This window comes from Geotrypetes seraphini, chromosome 3, assembly GCF_902459505.1.
Source record: "Geotrypetes seraphini chromosome 3, aGeoSer1.1, whole genome shotgun sequence".
Taxonomy (NCBI): domain Eukaryota; kingdom Metazoa; phylum Chordata; class Amphibia; order Gymnophiona; family Dermophiidae; genus Geotrypetes; species Geotrypetes seraphini.
Window position 1 is genome coordinate 407,250,322 of NC_047086.1, and position 24,015 is coordinate 407,274,336.

General features: G+C 44.4%; 1 protein-coding gene across 2 annotated transcripts in view; it reads right to left on the reverse strand.

Annotated features, from left to right (window-relative positions):
- The window catches only part of EPHX1 (epoxide hydrolase 1), a 53,309-nt gene extending 29,575 nt beyond the window's left edge, over positions 1-23,734 (reverse strand). Inside the window, exons 1-4 of one of the 2 annotated variants that reach the window (XM_033938448.1) lie at positions 23,585-23,734; positions 8,189-8,376; positions 6,534-6,714; positions 844-1,071 (exon numbers count right to left, since the gene is read on the reverse strand). In XM_033938448.1, the coding sequence (XP_033794339.1) occupies positions 844-1,071; positions 6,534-6,714; positions 8,189-8,371 (592 nt within the window). In that variant the 5' untranslated portion in view covers positions 8,372-8,376; positions 23,585-23,734. Of the gene's footprint in view, positions 1-843; positions 1,072-6,533; positions 6,715-8,188; positions 8,377-10,403; positions 10,500-23,584 lie in introns of those variants that run through there. The other variant, XM_033938449.1, reaches the window with a different exon arrangement.
- Between the last annotated feature and the right edge of the window lie 281 nt (positions 23,735-24,015).

Consider the following 24,015-nt stretch of genomic DNA (forward strand, 5'->3'; position numbering starts at 1 on the left):
GGATCGGATCCTCCTGACTGAAAGCCGTATAGCTGTTTGTATTTAAACAAAATGGCTTCTGTGCATATCGTGATAACAATTGCTAGGTGATGGCGACATTGTTTACATGACGTGGCCAGCATGAGTGTAGGCTTATTGCAAATTTATTCAAAACGATATATCCCAAACCTTAATGAAATTGGCCAAGTTTTCACAGAGTTATGCACAAAACAAAGGATTACAAGAGACCTTCAAGTCACCAGCTTCCAGGCAGGATCTACTGTACCTAACTCTTCCCAGGCAGAAGTTGGTTAAGTTACTCTGAAACCTCAAAAGGGTATATTTGGGAAAATGCTGGCTGCAAAAAGCTATATGGAGAATTAATCCACAATATGCATTCCAATCTGAATGCTGAAAAACTGAAGACTTCAGTAGATGGAACCTAAGCAAAGTACCTGGCAGAGCTTTAGGTTCTGGCCCAGCAATAGCTAAGAAAAAGGAAGATTTAAATTAAGTCTGTAATTTAAAGAGTGGGTAGGGTTTGGGCAGACCGGATGGACCATTCAGGGCTTTATTTGCCATCATCTACTATGTTACTAGATAACGTATCTGTACGAAGTTATGCATAATGTTTCTGAGGTCTGAATGAAATGCATCTATTTTCTGGAGACTAGCTGAATTTCACTCTTCCGGCCACATCCTCAGACTCCTCCTGATCCTGTCTCATTTTGGATGGATTTCTATAGCCAAACCTTCTCTGTTCTGGGTGCTGCAAATTTTCCTAAAAGTGTTTACACTGCCAGCAGATAAAATACTGAGCCCATACTACATATATTAAGCCCAGAGGGCACAAAGACAAGGCACCTGATTTGTGAGAAGCTTCCGAGAAGCCATAGCCAGGGATAGATGGACAGATGACCTCAAAGATGGGTTCTTCACTCAGGCTGTGGCCAACAGGATTCGTCAGGAGAGGGATGATTTTATAGAACTCGTAGAAGGAGCCAGGCCAACCGTGGACCATTAGCAAGGGTTTGGCAGTGTAGCCTTTGGGTAAGTGTGGAGGCTTCACGTGAACAAAATGAATGTCGATACCTAAAGATTAAAAAAGAAACAACTTCCAATCAGGACAGAAAACACTACACACATGCACACACACATTCAATGAAAGGAAGGGTGGGAGTGGGGAAGAAAGGAGGACCTTAGAACGAGATGGATGACAGATTTCAAGGAAGGACATGGAGATCAATGCACAGAAGAACAGAGGCTCCAAAGTAGTGGAAGGAGAAAGAAGGGGATATCATGGGATGAGAAGGGGAGGATCCAAGATCCACTTTTACACACTCAATAATACAGCATCAAAGATAACAGTACTGAAAATATCTTCACACCTTACAAGAACTTCGGACGTCTCCCTTTCCTGCCACCAGGACAGGTCCAGAACAGAAGTTCCTACCCCCTTTGCATTCAGATGGCATTTATACAACAAGGAAAAAAAATAAAATCAAACTATAAAGGCATTCAGAGGTTTCAAACCAAATGCCGAGTGGAAAATTCATCTCCTCTAACACTGCAATTTAAGAAATTAGGTTTAGAGCTCTGCGGTGAAGAGCCGCGAATGGCCAGCATCTCCATCATGTCCTATCTAGTCTAGTTTTGCTCAATTGAGGCACTCAGTTGGGTGCTCCAAAGAGAGAGCGGGAAGATGAAAAGGGCTCTGAATACCACATCCCCAAAACTCCCACATGTATGAAGATGCTATGACCTGCCCTTTACGACATATGAGGCTGCTGGAGAGTGATTTAATGAAAAAGGATGCTCTCTCCCCAGTCTGTCACCTACCCCAGGCCCTCTTGAAAACAGAGACTGTGTCTGAATTCTGAGTTACCCCTTCCCTGCCTGCCCCCTGATATTGTGGCTTCTGAAAATCCTGGGTCAGGAGTGAGCCTTGAGGCCCTCCACAGGTATTGCCCTATTCTTCAGAGGGACTTCATTCACCAATAAGATCTGTTCTTACTCAATCAGTTTAGCACCTCAGGACCCATTCCAAGGATGCTCAGCTAATTTATAACCCTCCCACTTGGGAAATGAGTCAGATTTGTTTGACCAGTTCTCTCCCCTCCCCTATCTTCTTTTTTTCTCGGTCTGATTTCTTCCTCTTGTCTTTTGCTACTTCCCCTCCCCTCCTAGCCATAAACCCTTCCATTGCTTGCTCTCTTCTCATCATCATTCCCTTTCTCTCTTTCACTGGGTTTCTGTCAGGTGTGACATTGTGATCTGGACTGGCCATTGTTGGAAACAGAATACCGGACTAGATGAACCTTTGACCTGAGCTAATCTGGCCCTTATCTTTTTTCCACTACTTCCAAGTCCCTGTCCCCCCTCCAAATCTGGTGTTCTCCAAAGATCCTTCCCTTACTGTCCCTCTTTCCCTCCACCTAGTCTGATTTGGAAGGGGAACTGAAAAATCTGTGCCCCAAGGCATGGCAATGTTATTACCACAGACCAGAATTTAAAGCAGAACTGAAGAGAGAGAATGGAAACTGATCTTCCTTAGTGAATATTCCCAGCGATACTGCTATCCAAGTCATGGTGTGCACAGTGTACCCCCAGACAAATCGCCAAGAGGTGATGTCATCCTTCCATATGTTGCACCCTAGAGAATGACACGGGGACAATTTTTCCTGGCCCTGCAGGAACTCAATTGCCCTATCCCCACAAGTTTTGTCACCATCACTGCCCCATTCCTGCCTTAATGCCACAAATCTTCATAAGGGACTTGGCTGAGGGGCTTCGAGGTAAAATAACGCTATTCGCCGATGACGCAAAACTATGCAATGTAGTAGGCAAGAACACAACAGACAAAAAAAACAGTGCCTGTCGATAACTCAATGCCTGACAGTATGGTGTACGACCTACTCCTACTGGAGTGCTGGTCCAGGTCCTGGCAATTAAGTTTCAATACTGAAAAATGTAAAGACATGCACCTTGGCAGCCAAAATCCATGCAGAACTTACACCCTTAATGGTGAGATCCTAGCGAGGACTGTAGCAGAATGTGACTTAGGGGTGATCATCAGTGAGGACATGAAGACTGCCAAGCAAGTGGAGAAAGCTTCATCTAAGGCAAGACAAATCACAGGTTGTATACGTAGGAGTTTCGTCAGCCGTAAGCCCGGAGTCATTATGCCTTTGTATAGATCCATGGTGAGACCCCATCTCGAATACTGTGTACAATTCTGGAGGCCGCATTACCGCAAAGATGTGCTGAGACTTGAGTCAGTTCAGCGAATGGCCACCCGGATGGTCTCGGGACTCAAGGATCTCCCGTATGAGGAATGGCGAATAAATTGCAGCTGTATTCACTTGAGGAACGCAGAGAAAGGGGAGACATGATTGAGACGTTCAAATATCTCACGGGCCGTATTGAGGTGGAAGAGGATATCTTCTTTTTCAAGGGCCCCACGGCAACAAGAGGGCTTCCGTGGAAAATCAGGGGCGGGAAACTACACGGTGATACCAGGAAATACTTCTTCATCAAAAGGGTGGTTGATCGCTGGAATAATCTTCTGCTACAGGTAATTGAGGCCAGCAGCGTGCCTGATTTTAAGACAAAATGGGATCGTCACGTGGGATCTCTTCACAGGGAAAGGTAGGGGAGGGCCCTTATCTGTCGTCTGTTTCTCTGTTTCTAATCTTGAACACTTATGATTTTAAAGTGTTTGAGGCTTGTGCAGATGAGGACGGAGTTTAGGCATTGGTGGAATGAGGCATTATGACATCACAATCTGAGCTCTAGAATGTTGCTACTTATGATTTTAAAGCGTTTGAAGCTTGTGCAGATTGAGGACAGAGCTTAGGCATTGGTGGAATAAGGCATTATTACATTACATTACATTAGGGATTTCTATTCCGCCATTACCTTGCAGTTCAGGCGGATCACAAAAGAATTATCAAGGATGTATTAAAACAAGAACTTACTAGGGAAAAAAAAAAAAGTTTGGACATTTTCAAAGAGAGTAAGAAATGTGTATGGTAATTTGTTTGGGTAGTTGGCTTTAGTGAGAGGTGGTGATTGAAACTTGTGGTGTTATTTCTTTTTTCAAGGCTTTCTTGAAGAGTATGGTCTTTATTTCTTTTCTAAAAGTCTTGTAGTCGAGGGATGCCGTCAATAGATTGGCGATTTGATTGTCTAGTTTGGCTGCTTGAGTGGCCAGGAGGCCATCATATAGTTTTTTCCGTTTGACTTCCTTAATTGGGGGTATGACAAAGGTGTGTGAGTTTTCCTATGTCTGGTTGAGGTGTTGTGGATGAGGCGGTTATTCAGGTAGATTGGACTGTCTCCGTATAAAGTCTTAAATAGTAGACAGTAGAATTTAAATTGTATTCTTGCTGGTATTGGAAGCCAATGTGATTTGAGATATGCTTCTGTAATGTGGTCATGTTTCTTCAATGAGTAGATGAGTCTTAGTGCTGTGTTTTGGATAGTTTGTAGTTGTTTTGTTATAGTCGGAGGGAGATAGAGGATGTTACAGTAGTCAAGTAGGCCTAGTATTAGGGACTGAACTATGAGCTGGAATTGAGTTTTTTTGAAGAATTTCCGAATTTGTCTTAAGTTTCTCATGACTAAGAATGATTTTTGTATTGTTTTATTGATTTGCGGTTACATGGTGCAGCATCTGTCGATTGTTGTTTCTAATAATTTTAGGGTGGCTTGAATGGGGTAGTTGATTGCGTTGATTTCAATGTTGGTTATGGTTGGGTTTTTTTTTTGTTTTCTAGGAGGATGAATTTAGTTTTATCTGGGTTCAATTTCAGTTTGTGATCTTTCATCCAGGTTGCTACTGATTTTAGTGTTTGGTATATTGTGTTTGTCATGGAGAGTTTTGGTTGATCGAAGGGTATGAAAATGGTAATGTCATCTGCATAGCTGTAGGAGGTTATGCCTTGTTTGTCCAGGTGTGAGCTGAGGTAGCCGGAATAGAGGTTGAATAGAGTCGGTGATAAAGGGGATCCTTGGGGACCTCCGCAGGGGTTTGACCAAGGTTCATATTTTTCTTGTCTGATTTTACTCTATAGATTCTTGATTTAATGAATCCTTCAAATCATGTGTATACTTTATCTGTGATACCTATTGTATCTAGGATTTGTAGTAGAATGTTATGGTCCACCAAGTCGAATGCAGCGGTCAGGTCTAGTTGTACGAGCATCGTTTTTTTTCCTGTGCTGAGATGTTGTCTGGCTGTGTCCAGGAGAGATCCTAGTAGTGTTTCTGTGCTGAAGTTGTTTCTGAAGCCGGATTGTGTGGGATGGAGTATGTTTTGGTTTTCTATGTAGTTGGAGAGGAATTTGGCAACTAGTCCTTCTATTATTTGACGTCAGTAGTTGGCTGTTTGGTCTATCGGTCCTTTGGGGTCTTTGAGGATCGGGGTGATGATGATTTCGCTGAGGTTGGTTGGGTAGTGGCCGTTTATGAGCGAGATTTGCATCCAGTTCAGAAGAAGAGCACGGAATTTTGTGCTGGATGTTTTTAGGAGATATGATGGACAGTTGTTGAGGTCACAGGATGCATGGCTGTATTTTTTGTAGTATTTGTTGAATTCGGGCCATTGAATGTTGGGGAATTGAGACCATATTCTGTCTGCTGCAGTAGAATCTCTATCTGTGGGGAGAATTGAGAATTCGTTAGGATGGGTAGAGGTGTCATTGAGGGTAGCTCTTGCATTGGTAATTTTATTTTGGAAGTGTTCTGCTAATAGAGTGGCTGAGGGGGGAGTGGTATTGTTAGTGGTCAGGTAGGGTTTGGCGTCAGTTAGGGTTTTTAGAATTTGGAATAGTTTTTTGGTGTCTTGGGTTTCAGTGCCTATTAGGTTGGTGTAGTGTGCTTTTCTCTTGTCCTTTAATTGTGATTTGTATTGTTTGTTGATTTTTTTCCAGGCAGATTTTATATGATCCGAGTTCGATTTTCTCCATTTCCTTTCTAGTTGTCTACATTGCCTTTTGAGTTGTAGCAGTTCAGAGTCGAACCATTTATCTGATCTTCTGCTGGTTCTGGTTTTGGTTTGGATCACAATCTGAGCTCTAGAATGTTGCTACTTAGGATGTTAAGTGTTTGAGGCTTGTGCAGATGAGGACGGAGCTTGCAGGAATGGGGCAGGAAAAGATCTCATGGGGACGAAGAAAAATTTGTCCCCGAGTCATTCTCTACTGCACCCCCAGCCATAGAGACACTAACCCCACCCTTCCCCAGGCTGCACCCCCACCCAATCAGAGAGAGGTGACCTTGCCCTTCCCTGTCTTGCACCCCTCCCAGCCACACCAAGAAGTGCCCTCACCCTTCCCTATGCTGCAGCCTTCTCCCAGAGGTGACCTACTTTTAGCGTTACTAGACATATGCAACGTTTTACCTCAAAACACAGAAGAGACAGTTCCTGCACAAAAAATCTTATGATCTGGTCAACACAGACAAAGCGGACACGAAGGTGCATGGATACACTGTGCTCAGGTGGGGGAACTACAAAGGGAAGAATAAAACCACACAGGCCCAGAGCATCTTACCCTCAATTCTGGTCTTGAAGTGTGGATATTTGTTGAGCATTTCCACCTGCTTCTTCCAGTCGAACTCATTTCTCCAGTAGGAAACTACTTTCCTGAGGTATGTGGAATTAAAACCATAGTGGAAGCGGCTGCCCTCCACAGGTTGGGTGAAGCGAGTTTCATCAATACGTCTGTAAAGGTCCTGCAGAAGGAAGCAGAAGGCAGGTGGAGCACAAAAATACACTTTTAGGCAGTTTATGATAATCAGCAGCAAAGAGTAAGGATTTCGGAAAGGTAGAGAACAGTAGGGAGTCATAAATTGATTTTCAGGGGGCCAAGTTTCACTGATAGAGGGGGGAGAAGGTTCTTCTGTTCCGAATGTACAGCAAAAACCTGGAATCAAATACTAATAAGAATAGTTTGGCCTGGGGAGATAGATGAAAATAGGAGTAAGGGCAGGGATCCTCAAATCCAATCCACTATTTCCATTGCATGCAAATAGATCTTATACATATTCATTGTGGAAATCCAGAAAACCAGACTGGGTTGTGGACCTTGAGGACCCCTAAACTAGGGTATACTGCACCTAACAAACAGGCAAATGAATCTATACAAACATCTGTGACCACACTGTGCTATCTCCTTTTGACTTCAGGTGGTACAGGGGTTGGTGCTTTGCAGACTTGACTACTGTAATGCACTAGATCTTGGCATATCATGTGCCAAATGTAGGGTGTTGCAGATGGTCTAAAATACAGCTGACCGCCTATGCTTTGTCAACTCCATTGGTTGCTGGGTTTTTTTAGGGTATAGCATTGTACCCTAAAAAAACAAACAAACCCATCGTCTATTGTTCTTCAATCCCTCTATGCTCCTGCTCCTCTGTGTTTTAAAGAATCTTTGACTTATGATCTGAGAGTGCTATATTGTTGTCTTAGGACAGGATGTTAAAAGTTCACTCATATGCCGACTCTAGAGCATCTACTGTTGAAATTGTAGAAATGAAGTTGTGGAATAGCCTTTCTGGCCATTTGTAGTATAATTTGGAGGTGATGTATTGTGTTTCACCTACAATATGTATGGCTATTTGCAAACCACCTAGTTATAGGCAGTGTATAATTTTTTTTAATAAATTCAAAATTGCAACTTTAATTCTAAGTGATTACACATTTCCTAATGCAACCAGTCCGTCATTCTCCTCCGCAGAAGGCCCTGTCTCCTTGAAAAGTGGTTCTGGGCTGTCTGCTGTGCAGCAATGAGTCCTTGAACATGCAGAAATAGAAAAGTCACTAATTCAGAGACAAGTAGCCCAATGCAGACTGTTGCCACTGGCATTTCCTTTAAACTACTGGCTGTGGCAGACTTTCAGCATCACTTTCTAGACAGCAGCCAGCACAGAGAGTGTTGATATTCAGTCCGCCATCCACATTACTTAAGACAGTCTTTTTGCAGTCTGGAGAGGTTATCCAGATAACGGATTGCATATCAAAGACTCTCCATGCCCCAGTCCAGAATTCTAGGCTCGGAGCTGAGACAGAACAAATGATTTTCTTTGTCACTATCGCTGGAAATGAGGGGGGAAGTGCTTTTACAGTTTGACCTGAATCTTTTAGAGAGCTACATCTTTTCTCTGGACAAAGTGGTTTGTGCATTCTTATTCCAACGCAAGGGCTTACGTTCAGCTCTGCTTCAGAAGTTTCCACCTTGAACGGCCGGATAGTTTCATCCTCTGAGGAGTGGGGCTTCTGTCCTTCTCCCCACCATCCGTCTCCAACAGGCAGAGTCTCCTCCTTTGTGCGAAAGAGTAGCAGGTACAGGACTGCTCCAGCCACCACGGCCAGGGCCACTTCAAGAAGCATGATCCCTGCATGGGAAGAGGGGGAACCACACCCGTGAAGTCAAGAAAAGGTACATTTGTTATGAAACCAAATATGGAAATGATTCAATTGGCCACGTACATGAAGGGTTCATTCTCCACTGCTCTTCTGAATTATGAGTTTACTATTCTGATAAAAAGCGATCTGCAAGTTACTTTTGAGGCCAGCAACCTCTCAGACATTGCAACAGAGATTCATTTCAGTTTGGCAAGGCCCTTTAAGGGGAGCCGTGAGCACCAGATTGGGATTTTTCAGCTAGAAAAACAATATTATAAATCTCATTGCTGTATATCTTCTGATACCTTAGACTGGGGGGTTCTCAACCCAGTCCTCAGAATACCACCAGCCAGTCAGATTTCCAGCATATCCACACAATGGCGTAGTAAGGGGGGGTTACCACTCTGGACACAGTCGGTGGGGGTGCCAGCACCTCTCCACCCCCCATGCCATGCTTGCGCCCTCCCTCCCTTCCCCACCTCTTTAAAATTTTTGCAAGCGCGAGCAACTACTCTGGCCTGGCTCCCTCTGAAATTACTTCTGGGTCACGGGGCTAGGAAGTGATGTCAAGAGGGAAAGCCAGCGCAAGCACCAGGTTGGAGAAGCTGCTCATGCTAGTGAAGATTTAAAAAGGAGTGTGTCGTGGAAGAAGCAGGGGAGAGGTCACCACCACCCTGGACACCTCCTACCCTACCCTTGCTATGCCACTGTATCCTCAATAAATATACATGCACTACTTCCACTTTATGCAAATGTCATGTTTATTCATTGTAGCTATCCTGAAAACCTGACTGGCTTGGTGTGTCCCACAGCATTTATTAACCTATACACCAAGGAGTAAATAAGGGGAAGGGAACGGATTGGGACTTGTAGACCACCTTTTTGTACTATTACAACCAAACTCAAAGTCCTTCAAGCATTCTCCCCGTCTGTCCTGGTGGGCTCACAATCTGTCTAATGTACCCGGGGCCGTGGAGGATTAAGTGATTGCCCTGGGTCACAAGGAGCAGAATGGGGTTTGAACCCACTTACCTTAAGGCAATATTACAGGCTAATAACTCCTCGTCCCTAAAAATCAAAAATTATTCCTATAATTAAGACTGATGCCACCACTTTTGTGGATATTCCAGTTCAGGGATCTTCTGCATGGCAAAGACGGGACTTCCACTGAGTTAACAGATAAGCCCACCTCCTGCCTTCTTGCCCAGATCCAGCTCAAAAGACACCCGAAAGCACTGTTTTCTCGTTCTTAATGGAAACCCATATGCTGTATTCAACTTAGCAAGGCAAGTGAGTGCCTTTAATGTACCAATACATAAATTATCTTTTCAAATCAATGCTCTGTACACAGTGGAGTTCGACTTCAAACACGAAAAAAGCAATGGAGCCTATGGTCAGTAATGGGACCAGACAGCAGTGGCAGCATTGAATATATGGTCTATTTTTAGTTGATTTCAAACACTGACCAATTACGTTATAGCGGCCAAAGACAAACCAGCAATTTGGGTGACCCTACTTGGCCGCTAAGCGTTTAAAAAATACTGGCAGCTACCACACAATATGGCCAGCATAGTCTTCGCCACTAAGCACCAATATCCAGTGGAGAGAGTCGGCTATCTTATTTATCTAGTTCCTTTTACATCTTGTCCTGCCCAACAAGCTCAGAAACAGGTTACAAGATTGATATATATAATACAAACACAAATGGGTTATAAATTTACATGTTGCATGGCCAGGAGCCGTTCCTGGCCAGTTACTTAGAAACATGAGGGCAGATAAAGGCCAAACGGCCCGTCTAGTCTGCCCATCCACAGTAACCATGATCTCTTTCTCTCTCCGAGAGATCCCACGTACCCTCTTCAACCCAGACAGTCTCTGTCTCCACCACCTCTTTTGGGAGACTGTTTCACGCATCTACCACCCTTTCTGTAAAAAAATACAGTATTTCCTTAGATTACTCTGGAGCTTAGCCCAACACACTCAAAATATATCATCACCTCTGCAGGAAATGTCTTACCTTAATCTCCCAATCTCAGGGTGTGTTAAAAAGCCAAATAAAAAGAAGAACCCTTCTCTTTCCTTAGATTTAATCATGAAATGTATTTCTTTCTCACAGAAAGCAAAGAATCCCAGAACTCAACTCTGAACAAACAGTTAAAATATTTAATATTAAACCAGAACTATTGCCACACTGCACTAGACCAAAGGTCCTATTCCCAACCGTGCAAGCACTGGCTGCTCAGAGAAGGTATAGCAAGGCTCTGTGGATCACCTCCATCCACCTCTTCTAGCACCCCCCAAGTGCTGTAGTATATACCCTGTCAATCTCCCCCCCCCACCCATCATGTGTAATCCCTTTTTAAAACACAGTTCTATTCCCCTCTGTACAGAACCAAATCTTTTCCAGAGAATTGAAACTAGAGGGCATAAATTGAGGGTGTGGGGTGGCAGACTTAGAAGTAATGTTAGGAAATTCTTTTTCATGAAGAGGGTGGTGGATGCCTTCCCGAGTGAGGAAAATGGTGACGGAATTGAAAAAAAAGCATGGGATGAACACAGTGGATCTCTAATCCGCCTCCTGTACAACCTCACCACCCGTCACCCCATCAAAGCCCTAGTAATAGCACCTAAAAGATTCCACCACAAAACCCCACCCTATATACCGGCAGCCAAGCTACAACCATACTTTCCCAGTCGCTCCCTCCGTTCTGACTCAGAGAGACGACTCTGCGTCCCTTCAGGAAGATCTCAAATTAGAATCAACACACAAATGCTCATAGCCACTTTATCCCTCACCTGTGGAACCAACTGCCTACTCAGATCATGTCACTGGACTCACTAATGGCCTTTCGGAGAGCAGCAAAGACCTTCCTTTTTGCCAGAGATACTGAATGAAGTGACTCCTTGTAAGCTGACCCTTCAGAAGCTACTATCTGTATCCTCTTGGCCCTATAGAGTTAGGAAACTGTCTCCTTGTAGGCTTCCTCATATTGACGGGGCTCAATTTGAAGCCTTCCTCAGCCCATCCTAAACCAAATCACCAGGCAGGCTTGCACAATCTGTGTCCCATATATGGCAATTTGGTTAAGGATGGGCTGAGGAAGGCTTCAAATTGAGCCCCGTCAATATGAGGAAGGAGCTGGGTGGACTTTTACAGTCTGCATCCTTCAAACGATGTGATGTTTGACAGCAACTCCAGTAGTTCCTTGAGGACTTCTACGGTCTAGTACCCAGTAATATCAAAGAAAAAAGGGCGGTTCAATTTAAGCATTAATTTATAATGAAGGTAACTGTTGGGCAGACTGGATGGGCCATTCGGGTCTTTATCTGCCCTCATTTATTATTGTTACTATGTCATAACAGCCCAGGGCAGTGAGCTCCACAAGTTAAGAGAAGAAGACACTCAACTGTCTACTAGTTCTTCTATGATGAGAAAGAAGGAATTATTCATAATATGATATAACATTTGTAACATATCTACCTTCAATCTTATACATACACATTATATATATTAATATATATGCACACACACACATACACATAGAAGCATATCATCTGAAATGTATAAGAACATAAGAATAGCCTACTAAGTCAGGCCAATGGTCCATCAAGCCCAGTAGCCTGTTCTCACGGTGGCCAATCCAGGTCCCTAGTGCATGGCCAAAACCAAGGAGTAGCAACATTCCAGCATCTCAAAGAATAGCAAGATTCCGGAGCTGAGATTGTGATGTCATAATTCCTCATTCCACAGTGCCTCTGAGCCAACCTCATCAGTGATGTTACCATGGCTTAATTGGCTCACATCTAATATAATAAAACGCTAGGCCGCGCATGCGCACTTCCTATGTGTGCGCCGGTTTTCCGTGAGCTATAGCGACACACAGGAAGTGCGCATGCGCGGCTTACGGTCTGGCATGCTCCCTGTTGAAAGACGCAGCGGTGGCTACTCTCACGATCCCCGCCTGCGTTCCCTCCCTTCCTGTAAGTTGACCGTCCCCGCCGCCGTCGTTCCCTTGTGCACCAGTCGTTCCCTGCCTTAAGATCAGTGGCCTTAAGTGCCAAGGGAGGGGAGGCAGTCCACCCGGAAACATCACTGCTCTGCTGGTTCCTGCCTTTGCGGAAGCCGCGATGTAGGGACCTGCAGGTAGGATTGCGCATGCCCCTACAGTACTCTCTCCGCTCTCTCTCTTCCTCCCCTCCCCCCCGAGGCGGATGTCGACCGCGGCGGCCCGAGTCGGATGTCGGCCGCGGCAGCCCGAGTCGGATGTCAGCCGCGGCAGCCCGAGTCGGATGTCGGCCGCCGCAGCTGCAGGCCGTGGCAGCCAAACCTGGAAAGCATTTTTACATAAGTAGGGCATACAGTTCAGGAGGAAGGTATGGGGGGGGAGGAAAATACTGCACAGGGAAGTGGGGTGGGAGGGAAATGCTGCAACACACGGAAATGGAGGGGCAGAAAAGGGGTTGATGGACAGGGGAAGAGGTGCTGATGAACAGGGAGGGGGGCAGAAAAATGAAGACAGGCCTACTTCTGGACAGATGATGGACAGGGGAAGGTAAAACAAAGGGAGAAGGGTTTCTGCTGGATAAGGTGAGCAATGATGGGGTGGTGGAGGAAACAAGGGAGGTGAAAGGAAGGGAGAATGGACAGGGGGAGCAGGCAAGGGGTGGTAGTGAACAGCCAAGGAAAAAAAAAAAAAAAAGACAGACAGAAATACAGAAAACGGCTAAGGAGAGAGAAAAAAAAATAAAGACAGACACACACACATATTCTAGCACCCGTTAATGTAATGGGCTATAAGACTAGTAAGACCATAATAGCCATACTGGGTCAGACCAATAGTTCATCGAGCCCAGTAACCAATCCAGGTCCCTAGTACCTGGCCAAAACCCAAGGAGTAGCAACATTCCAGCATCTCAAAGAATAGCAAGATTCCGGAATCCCATTGAGAGCAACATTTCCAGGGCTGAGATTGTGATGTCATAATGCGTCACTCAACAGTGCCTCAGAGCCAACCTCAGCAATGATGTTACAATGGCTTAATTGTCCAATACCCAAAGAGTAGCAACATACCTTGCTACCGATCCAGGGCAAGCAGTGGCTTCCCCCTTGTCTCTCTCAATAACAGACTATGGACTTTTCCTACAGGAAAACCCTTCTTAAAACCAGCTACACTATCTGCTCTTACCACAACCTCTGGCTAGGCATTCCAGAGCTTAACTATATTCTCCGAGTGAAAAAATTTTCCTCCTATTGGTTTTAAAAGTATTTCCCTGTAACTTCATAGAATGTTCCCTATTTAAGATTAACTAATCAAAAACTGCCTACTTAATAAATAGATGAGAATAGAAATTCCCCTTCTCCATTCGCAACTATTTTTGCACATTGGGCTCACTTTTTCAGAGAATCTCAACTGTGACGCCAAGATCTCATGCCTCTGAGAGGTTAACAGCCAAACTCAAGACCAGTTAACGAGATATAGAAATTGTTTTTCTCCTCTGTGTATAACCTTGCACCTACTTTGTCAGAAGCATTACAGCTGAGCTATTTCCTGTAACTCCGTTTTGCGACAATCCCTTTGAGCTATTTTCCTGAGTTAGGAATATATTATAAGCAACACTATTCCCAATATAAATCACATTGAAACATGAGGGGAGATAAAAATCAAATGGCCCATCTAGTCTGCCCATCCGCAGTAACCATTATCTCGTCCTCTCTCTAAGAGATCCCATGTGCCTATCCCAGGCTTTCTTGAAATCAGACACAGTCTTTGTCTCTACCACCTCTACTGGGAGACTTTATCATGCATCTACCACCCTTTTTGTAAAAAAGTATTTCCTTAGATTACTCCTGAGCCTATCACCTTTTAACTTCATCCTATGCCCTCTCATTCCAGAGCTTCCTTTAAAATGAGAGACTTGACTTATGTGCATTTATGCCACGTAGCAATTAAACGTCTCTATCATATCTCCCCTCTCCCGCCTTTCCTGCAAAGAATACAGATTGACCACACGCCTTATCATGAAGACCACACACCATTTTCGTAGCCTTCCGAGTCTAGACCGACTCTATCCTTTTTATATCTTTTTGAAGGTTTGGCCTCCGGAATTGTACACAATATTCGAAATGAGGTCTCACCAGAGTCTTATACAGGGGCATCAATACCTCCTTTTTCCTACTGGCCAACCTCTCCCTATGCACCCTAGCATCCTTCTAGCTTTCACAGTCATATTTTCAACCTGTTGGCCATTTAAGATCATCATAGTCTTGCACAAAAGATCTTCATCACCTTCACTATGAAGTCTCACCCTATGTTTTTTTAATTTATTGACCAGTTTTGATCCAAGAGATTGGTTTTCCTATTATCCTAGGACAGTTTAGTTAAAACTTTGGTGACAGCTTAAGTAAAGTTTTATTAAAATTCTATCTATGGCATATCACGTGGTTCTTATCCATGTGTTTGTTGACATCATGAAAGAACACTAGTGTATTTAAGTAACAAAGCCCCTAATGGTTTTTTTTTTTTTTTTTGCAAGTATTGGAGGTCAACAGCGGATATAGATGGTGTGATCTTCTGGGAATATTCACAAGGGCCAGCAAAGGTCAACATGTTAGTCAAACCTGCTGGATTAAGCAGAGTAGCTATAGATAACAGCACGTCAAGCCTCGGCAGTAAAGTACTACGCACCTTTCTGCAAAGCTGTCACAAGCACTTGTTAGTTTATGTCATGTTAATTGCAAATCTTAATGGATCACCATTACAGCAGTTTGCACAGTGCATTTTTTTCTAGCAAAAAGGTGCTAGTACTCAAATACCAGGTCATTCTTCCAAAGTGGGGACATCACTGAGCCAGGCCCCCTGCAACTAGCCACAGAATCCATGAAAAGGCAGCACTGACTGTGCAGAATCTGAGCTCTTTTATTAAGACTTGGGGACCATGGCTCATTTTTATCAAGCAATGGAAAAGGTGCCAGTACCTCTGAATAAGCCTTCAAAAAAAAAAAAAAAAAGAACATAAGAATGGTGTTACTAGATCAGATCAATGGTCCATCTAGTCTAGGATCCCGTCTTCACGGAGGCCAAGCCAAGTCTCAAGTACTTGGCAAAAACCTAAATAGTAGCCCTGGGTTTACCAAATAATTACAACGTCTATGTAGTAAGAAACTGAAACAGTCAAGTAAGCAGTCGAGCGATCAGTTGTGGTCACCAAAGGCCTGAGATAAGAAAAATGCCATATGTCCAGATCTAAACTTTGTCAAAGTGGATTCAAGTCAAACATGCCTAGCAAATGAATTCCACAAAAGTGGAGCTAAAACATAGACTGGTAAATTATTGAGTAGAGCTATGGTGTGCACGTGAAGAAGGCGGAATATAGAATGTTTGTCACGCAGAGTAATGAGCGTGAAGGAGAACATCTACCACCATATTGTGTGTGCATTAGCCTTCAGAGTATCCCTCAAGGCACAATCCTCAAATATACGGTAAATCCTTCCAAAGGATATTCAAAAAAGATCGTGGAGAAAAATGGTCTCAGAAATCTACTTGGATACGGATATTCCAATCCGAGGATATTTTAATCCAATACCAAGATGTTAAAGGTTTATAACTTCCATCACTGACCAAATTACCTCCACCTCCCTATTTGTGTAAACCAAATTGTACTGTATCATACATTAATTTTTTTTTTTTTTTGTTCTTACAAACAGCAAAACATCACTTATATTTAAAGTGTGCAGAGTACTGATAAGCCCGACGGGGACCTGTTTTGCTGCTAAATGCGGCTTTTTCAAGGGTTCTCAGAACACTTAATTTTAGTCTCCTGCCTCACTTAGGACTGTTTTCACCGAGTGGTTCACTGTTCCTCAAGGCAACCAATTTGTGAATAAGAACATGTACAAGTTGTGCTGGTAGACCAGTGTACCTGACCTTAAAGGCAAGGGTCAAGATTTTAAGTTTGACTCCAGAGGTTATTGGTAACCAAGGACATTCCTTAAGACAAGGGGACACACGATCAATACATTCTACATGACAGAATAATCCGACAGCAGTGTTTTGGAAAAGCTGGAGTTGCCCGAGGGCACATTGGTGAATTCTATTATAAAGAGAATTGCAATAGTCCAAGCGGTTGGTAATAAAGATATGAATCAGCGCAAAGATGGCATCTCTATCTAACAGAAGCCTAATAGCTCTAATTTGGCCAATAGCCGAAATCCTATGCGATAGTTCCAAAATGATTAGCCGACTATTAACTGGGGCCAAAATGAGTGAGAACAAGCTCAGGGCATGGGGTCTTGTCACTGGTTAACTAAATATGTAAACGTTCTGTGCCCCTGGCTTCCTGGACTTATAAATATTGCTCCCAACCAGGCACATCCGAAAGCTGATGGCCTGTCAACTCTTCAGACCCATCTGTGCTGGATCTGATGTAGCTCTCCAAGTGACCTAAGGCCTGTCTTTTCTCATGGTACCTCTTGTGAACAATCTCTCTCCCTGGATTTCCTCTGAACTAATAAGTGACAATCCTGGGAAATCAAAACAAGTTCCTTGTGTCAAACTCACACATGCAATTCTTGGCTTTTAATTAGCTTGACAAGAATCGTCCCTACTAAAGACGTTCAGGAGAGACAAAGGCCAGAGCACAGCCAACCTCAGGTACAATTATGGAGAGACAGAAATGTCACATATTACAGAAAAGGGTTTTTCCAAACCACCTTGTGAACTGCCTTATGAACTGTTCTGACTTGAACCTCTTTGTTCACTAAATGTTTGCCTTGGCTCACTTTTGGACTCCCTTATGAAGGCCTCGGGAGCAAGTCATCTCAGGATACTCAAATTCAGTTCCATCTGAGGAAAAGAAACCAAATCATTGCTGTTATATATTAATCAGGTTTTCTATTCTGCCTTTACCTAGTCAGTTCAAGGTCAGATTACATTACAAAGAGGTTGGGCAGTTACCCAGGAAGTTACAATGGACAGATTGACACAGACATTCAATAGAGTTGCTAGTACAGGTAGACCAGTACAGTTAGGTCATCGTTGGCTCTTCATTTTGTTCCGGGAGTTGCACTGGACAGTTTAAAAATGGGTTTTTACAATTACCATTACAGTCACTTCAGCATTTGTTCCCTGTCTTGGTACAGAAATGTTTTTAGAAGTTTTCTGAACCTGAGATAGGGGTCAAAAGATCATAGTATAAGTGGTAGTCGGTTCCAGCATTTTGCTAATTGATACTGGATGGATAAGGTAATTACCCTATATTGTTGTGTGCTGGGAATTTTAAGTGGAGATTTCTGATGGAATATCTGTTGGAGGCACCCTGGAGTAGGACGGCCAACTCTGTTAGGTAGTCGGGGGCATTCCCTGTCAGGATCTTAATGGCAAAGATGCCTAATTTAAACTTATGGGCAGCCAGTGTAGTTTCATATAGTATGGCTGTAGATGTTCTGATACGAATCTTACTGCTGCATTTTGAGCTAATTGTAGACATGCTAGCAATGTTGTAGAGCAGAGTTATTCAACCTTTTGATACCTAAGGACCGGCAGAAATAAAATAATTATTTTATGGACCGGCACCGGTCCATGGACCAGCAGTTGAAGAACACTGGGCTAAGTAGTGGGCCAGACTCCACCCATATCCATCCCAGACCCCGCCCCCATAATAGTACTAATTGTAGGACCATTTTTTCCATTAATTTTTCATATATACACACAATATAATCGTATTAACACCACATAATGGTTAACCACAAAATTAAACTACACAAAGCACACTGTATGCTTCTCAATATTCATTCCTACCAGAACACAGATAACCCCATGCAAATACGGGACCAAAAACTAAAAGTACTAATATATAAAAACAAACCCTAAGATGCAAGACTCTGCAAGCAGTACAACCCCAGAGGAAAAGAAACAAATGCATTTCTTCCTGAACAGACAGCAGATGTAAATCAATCACTAAATTAAAAAATAAACTCATTCCCCCTACCGTTGTTATCTCCCTCCTTCCCCTCCATGCTGTGCCTTGCCTTCTAGCCTCCCCCCCCCTGATGTTATCTTTGGGCTGGCTCCCTCTTCCTCAGTACTACAGTGCACAAAGCCATGAGCAGAGGCTCCTATGTGCGTCCTGCGCCTGAATCGTAAGCCTTCTCTCTGACATCACAACATCAGAGGGAAGGCTTCCAGATGATGTCAGAGAGAAGGCTTCTGGTTCAGGCGCAAGACGCATGTAGGAGCCTCTGCCCATGGCTTTATGCACTGCAGCACTGAGGAAGAGGAAGCTGGCCTGAAGACAACGCCACATCGATCGCACCGTGGACCGGTGGTTGAAGAGTACTGTTGTAGAGCAAAGAACTAGAGTTATTTTACAGTAGTCTAGTCGGGATAGGATGAGATTGCACTAAAATTCAGAAAGCCTCTGATTCGAAGTATTGTCTGATGGATCTTAGTTTTTCATCACAAGAAAAGATTGTTTTATTATTGATTGTACATGGCTTTCCATGGATAGGTGGTTATCAATTTTTACTCCTAAGATTTGGGATTGTAGTTCTAATAGAAAGTCTGTGTCGTCTACTGCAATTCTTGTATTTATGACAGCAGATAAAGACCTGAACGGTCCACCCAGTCTGCACAATAGTACACACGTTATAAATTCATGATTAAATTACCTTTTTACTTTGATATTTATGAGCTCTCAACCATAAAGTGCGACAGTCCTGTCCTTAGATTCCAACTACTGGAGTTGCCATTGAACCTCGCTCCAGTCTATTCAAACCATCTTGTCATTTGTGTGATACAGATCATAAAATCTGCCCAGCACCATTCACTTTCTAATTAGGTTATCTTCTGTGTTCATCCAGTAGAGGTGGTGGAGGCAAAGACTGTCTTAATTCAAGAAAGTGTGGGACAGGCACATGGGGTCTCTTATAGAGAGGAGGAGATAGTGGATGCTGCAGAAGGGCAGACTGGATGGACCATTGGCCTTTATCTGCCATCAAGTTTCTATCGCACACATTTTGAATTCTGTCACCATTTTCCTCTCCACCACCTCCTTCGGGAGGGCATTCCAGGCATCTGTGAAAAAGAATTTCCTGACATTACTCCAAGTCTACCACCCTCAACCTCAAATTATGTTCTCTAGTTTTACCAATTTCCCTCCTCTGGAAAATATTTTGCTCTGTATTAATATCAAGTTTATCAAGTTTATTATGCAATTTGATTAATCGCCTATTCTACATTCTAGGCGATATACAAACAATAATGAATAAATAAAAACTTGGGGTAATTATTACATAGACAAATAATATTACATAATTACAAAAACTTACAATCATGAAACACTAGGAAAACTATATTTAAAGGGTTACATTCTGTATCAAATTCTTTTCAAGTATTTAAATGTCTGCATTGTATATCCCCTGTCCCACTTCTATTCCAGAATATACATATTCAGATCTTCCAGTTTCTTCTCGTACATCTTTTGGTGCAAACCCCCTACCATTTTCATCACCTTCTTCTGTACCACTTCAAGTCTTCTTATATCCTTTGCCAGATACGGCCTCCAAAGCTGAAGACAATAAGTGGGGCTTCACCAATGACCTGTACAGAGGCGTCAACACCTCCTTTCTTCTTCTGATTACACCTCTTTCTGTTATCACCCAGTGGCGTACCAAGGGGTGGGGGCAGTCCACCCCAGGTGCAGCCCATAAGGGGGTGCTGTGACGACTCCTCAAAGGGCTGGCGCCAGCGCCAAGAACTTCTTCCCTGCAGCAGTGTTCACAATTCACTGCTCTTGCTAGCGACGGGCCTTCCTGGAAACAGGAAGTAGGCAGGACATGGCTGAGAGGAAGGCCTGACACTGACAAGAGCAGTGAATTGTGAATGTTGCACTGCCGACTGGAGGGCAACAAAAATGTTGCACCTGATTAGGGAGAGGGAAGGGGGAGAAGGAAGACCAGGGAAGGGAGAGGAGATGAAAGTGTGATGCCAGATCATGGGAAAGGAAAGAAGATGCCAGGCTATGGAGGGGGAGTAAGAGAAGGAGAGAGATGCCAGACCAGGGAGAAAGAAGGGAGGGATAGGAAAGAGAGGAGATACCAGAGCATGAAGGGGGAAAGAGAAGGAGAGAGATGCCAGGATATTGGGGGAGAGGGAAAGTAAGGAGACAAGAGATGCCAGACCAGGGAGAAAGGAGAGAGGGAGGGAAAGGAAAGAGAAGAAATACCAGAACAAAGAGGGAAAGAGAGATGCCAGGGCATGGGGGGGAGAAAAGGGAAGAATGAGATGCCAAACCATCAGAAAGAGAGGGCTGGAAAAGAAGGAAAAGAGATCCCAGGGTATGGAGGGAGAGATGGAAGGAAAAGAGAGGAGAGAGATCTCAAGGCATGGGGGAAGGGAAGCAGATGCCAGACCATGGGGGGGACTAATTTTAATACATTTTTTACTAACATTAGAAGACCAAACTCCCCTTCCTCGGGCAGTGGCATACCAAGGTCAGGAGTGGGGCAGTCCGCCCTGGGTGCAACTCCTAAGGGGTGTTCCTCCGATCCCTTTTTCTATTGAGTGGGGGGGGGGTTAAAAAAAAATGATCAGCCCCGGCCGGATATGCTGGATATCACACCAAGGTCCCTTTCCCCATCATCCATGCATATCAGCTTCTCACCTCCCAGAACATATGGCTTCCTCTGATTTCTACTCCCCAAATGCATCACTCTGAAATCTATGCACTGAATTTTATTTGTTAGACTTTAGACCATTCTTCTAACTTTCGCATATCCTTTTTCTATCTTTCCAGGAAAATACAAAAAGACCAACTAGAGACAAAAGATATTTCCATTTTGAAATTCACTCACTTTCCAGGGTCAGAAAGTCTGTTCCTTCTGAAGGCCGACAGCCTGGCACATTGCCCTGTCCCAATGGAAGAGGCTGACTCCATCACAGCTCAATGTTCAACAGAGAAAGTGTCGCAGTTCAAAGCTTCTAACACTCAAAAGAGTAAAGGGCCTTATCAGAAAAGGACTTCCCTTTATGAGAAAAAATATTTACTTAACAAAGACCCAAAGATTCAGAGTTACTCCCTTACTGATGGGGGAAAAAAAAAGAAAAGATATGGCTCAGATAAACAAGATTTTTTTTAGTACAGTATTCGCTTTTCAGGCACCAACAGCTGTTCTTTTTAAAGCCCAACCGCCTTTCTGTTTGCTCACAAGCTCAAAACCATTTCCCCAGACCCAGGGCAGAAATACAAGGAGGATTTGCCCACACTGCAGTAGGTTCACTGTCAGGTTTGGGGGAGCATCAGAAGCTGCACTAGGGATGACAGGACCTGAACACAACCCTTTCCCTTCAGCAATCAACGTCCGCAGAAAATGTGGGGTCAACGATTCCATCCAGAGTACAAAGCCTACACACTTCAAGTTTTCAGAACAATGTAGTCTCCACCTGAGACACTACGGTGGTCATCTATATTAGAAACCCGTGCAGCCGTGCTTCAGAGTGTAAATGAAATCACCGTGGGGACGGCTGCTCTTCAGGGCCTCCAGAAGCCATCCTGGGGACCCCCCAACTAGGCTGTCAAGGCATCTACAATGAAGACACACGTGATCAACTTGAATATACTGAGTGTCCAATGTACACAGGTTTATCTCAGGCAAATGGCTCTGGGGTCCTAGGAAAACTTTGGGAAACTGAACTTGGGACTGCCACATGCAACAAATATTCCGAGCCAAGATGTAGCCAGATTTTCACCAGCCACACAATTCACTGCCCCCTAATTCTTATAAAAGGGTACCCCCGTTTTCTCACTCCTTGGGTGCATAAGTGTATTCTTTCATAGCATCATGTGTAAATGCACAGGGGACCCACTTACCGTACCCTACCAAACGTACGTTCCCCGCATCCCTCCACATTTAGGCACTCACAATCACACCAGGTCTACAGCCGCTTTAACCGCTACACCCGAGCATTAGGCAGTGCCACGAGGCCACAATCCAGTTGGGTTTTCAGGATTTCCCCCATTAATTTGCATGAGATCTATTTGCATGCACTGCTTCCATTGTATGCAAATAAATCTCATGCATATTCATTGGGGAAATCCTGAAAACCCGACATGGCAAGGGCTGAGGTTGGACACCCCTGGCCCTCATCTGTTTTTTTTTATTTATTTTTTTTTTTTTAATTGCACAGCTGTAGCTTCGCTTTTGTGGCACCAGATCAAGCTTTTTTTTCACCAGTTTGAACAAAGTTTTTTCATTGTGACCAGTATTTTGATCTTCACTATTGAAGTACAAAACTTTTGGACTCCTGACATGGGTGAAGAAGCCGAAACATGGCTGTGACAGGTCTAACATTAACCCTTTATTTGGCATTGTTGCTCAGAAGCAACATGTGTTTCTATGGCTCTTATGGGAGATTTGCCTTAGAGAATGACACGGGGACAAATTTTTCCCCATCCCTGCAAGCTCCATCCTCATCTGCACAAGCCTCAAACACTTTAACCAGGGATCTCAAAATCCCTCCTCGAGGGCTGCAATCCAGTCAGGTTTTCAGGATTTCCCCAATGAATATGCATGAGATCTATGTGCATGCACTGCTTTCAATGCATATTCATTGGGGAAATCTGGAAAACCCAACTGGATTGTGGCCCTTGAGGAGGGACTTTGAGCTCCTTGATCTAGAACAGACATGGGCAACTCTGGTTCTCGAGGGCTGCAATCCAATCGGGTTTTCAGGATTTCCCCAATGAATATGCATTGAAATCAGTGCATGCAAATCGATCTCATGCATATTCATTGGGGAAATCCTGAAAACCCGACTGGGTTGCGGCCCTCCAGGAGGGACTATGAGACCCCTGCTTTAAACTCACAAGGGTTCAAGGTCAGGGGCAGTGAGAAAAGTCATGGGGATGGGAAGCAATTTGTCCCCGTGTCACTCTCATGCAACATCAGCCACTTCAAGGGTTCTAGGGGGAACTTGAAGGCCCTCTGGAAGGGGGAGTCCGTTGAGAGTCCAAAGGGCGGCTCAGCTCTCGGGGGCGGGGACGCCTTGAAGTCCACGGCAGCAGGGCCGCTCCTCTCCTCTCCTCGGCAGCGAAAGAGCTGGAGCCGCGGCCCCCACATGCCACGTCGCTCTGGGTCAGCTCTCGGGGACGGGCTGCGCTCGAGGGGCACCTGCACGCGCGCCTGACGCCGCCTTCACTCACCTGCGCGCGAGGCGAACGTCGTCCACTCCGCTCCCGCTCGGCTGCTGCTGCTGCTGCTGCTCGCGCTGGACGCGGCGCGAGAGGTGCTGCTGCTGCTAGGCCACGCCCATCGCCCGCCCCGCCCACCTGAAAAAGAGGTCAAGGGGGAGCGCGCGCTGCTTCTACTGGCAAAAGTCTCTTGGCGCTCGTTTCCGAAGCGTCGCCTCCTCTTCCACCACAGAAGAACAGCCCAACCCAACCCAAGGAGTAGCAACATCGTCTTTCTCAATAACAGACTAGGCGCTTTTCCTCCAGGAACTTGTCCAAACCTTCCTTAAAACGAGCTACCTGTCTGCTCTTACCACAACCTCTGGCAATGTGTTCCAGAGTTTAACTAGTTTCTGAGAGGAAAAGTTTTAAAAGTATTTCCCTGTAACTTCATGGAGTGTCCC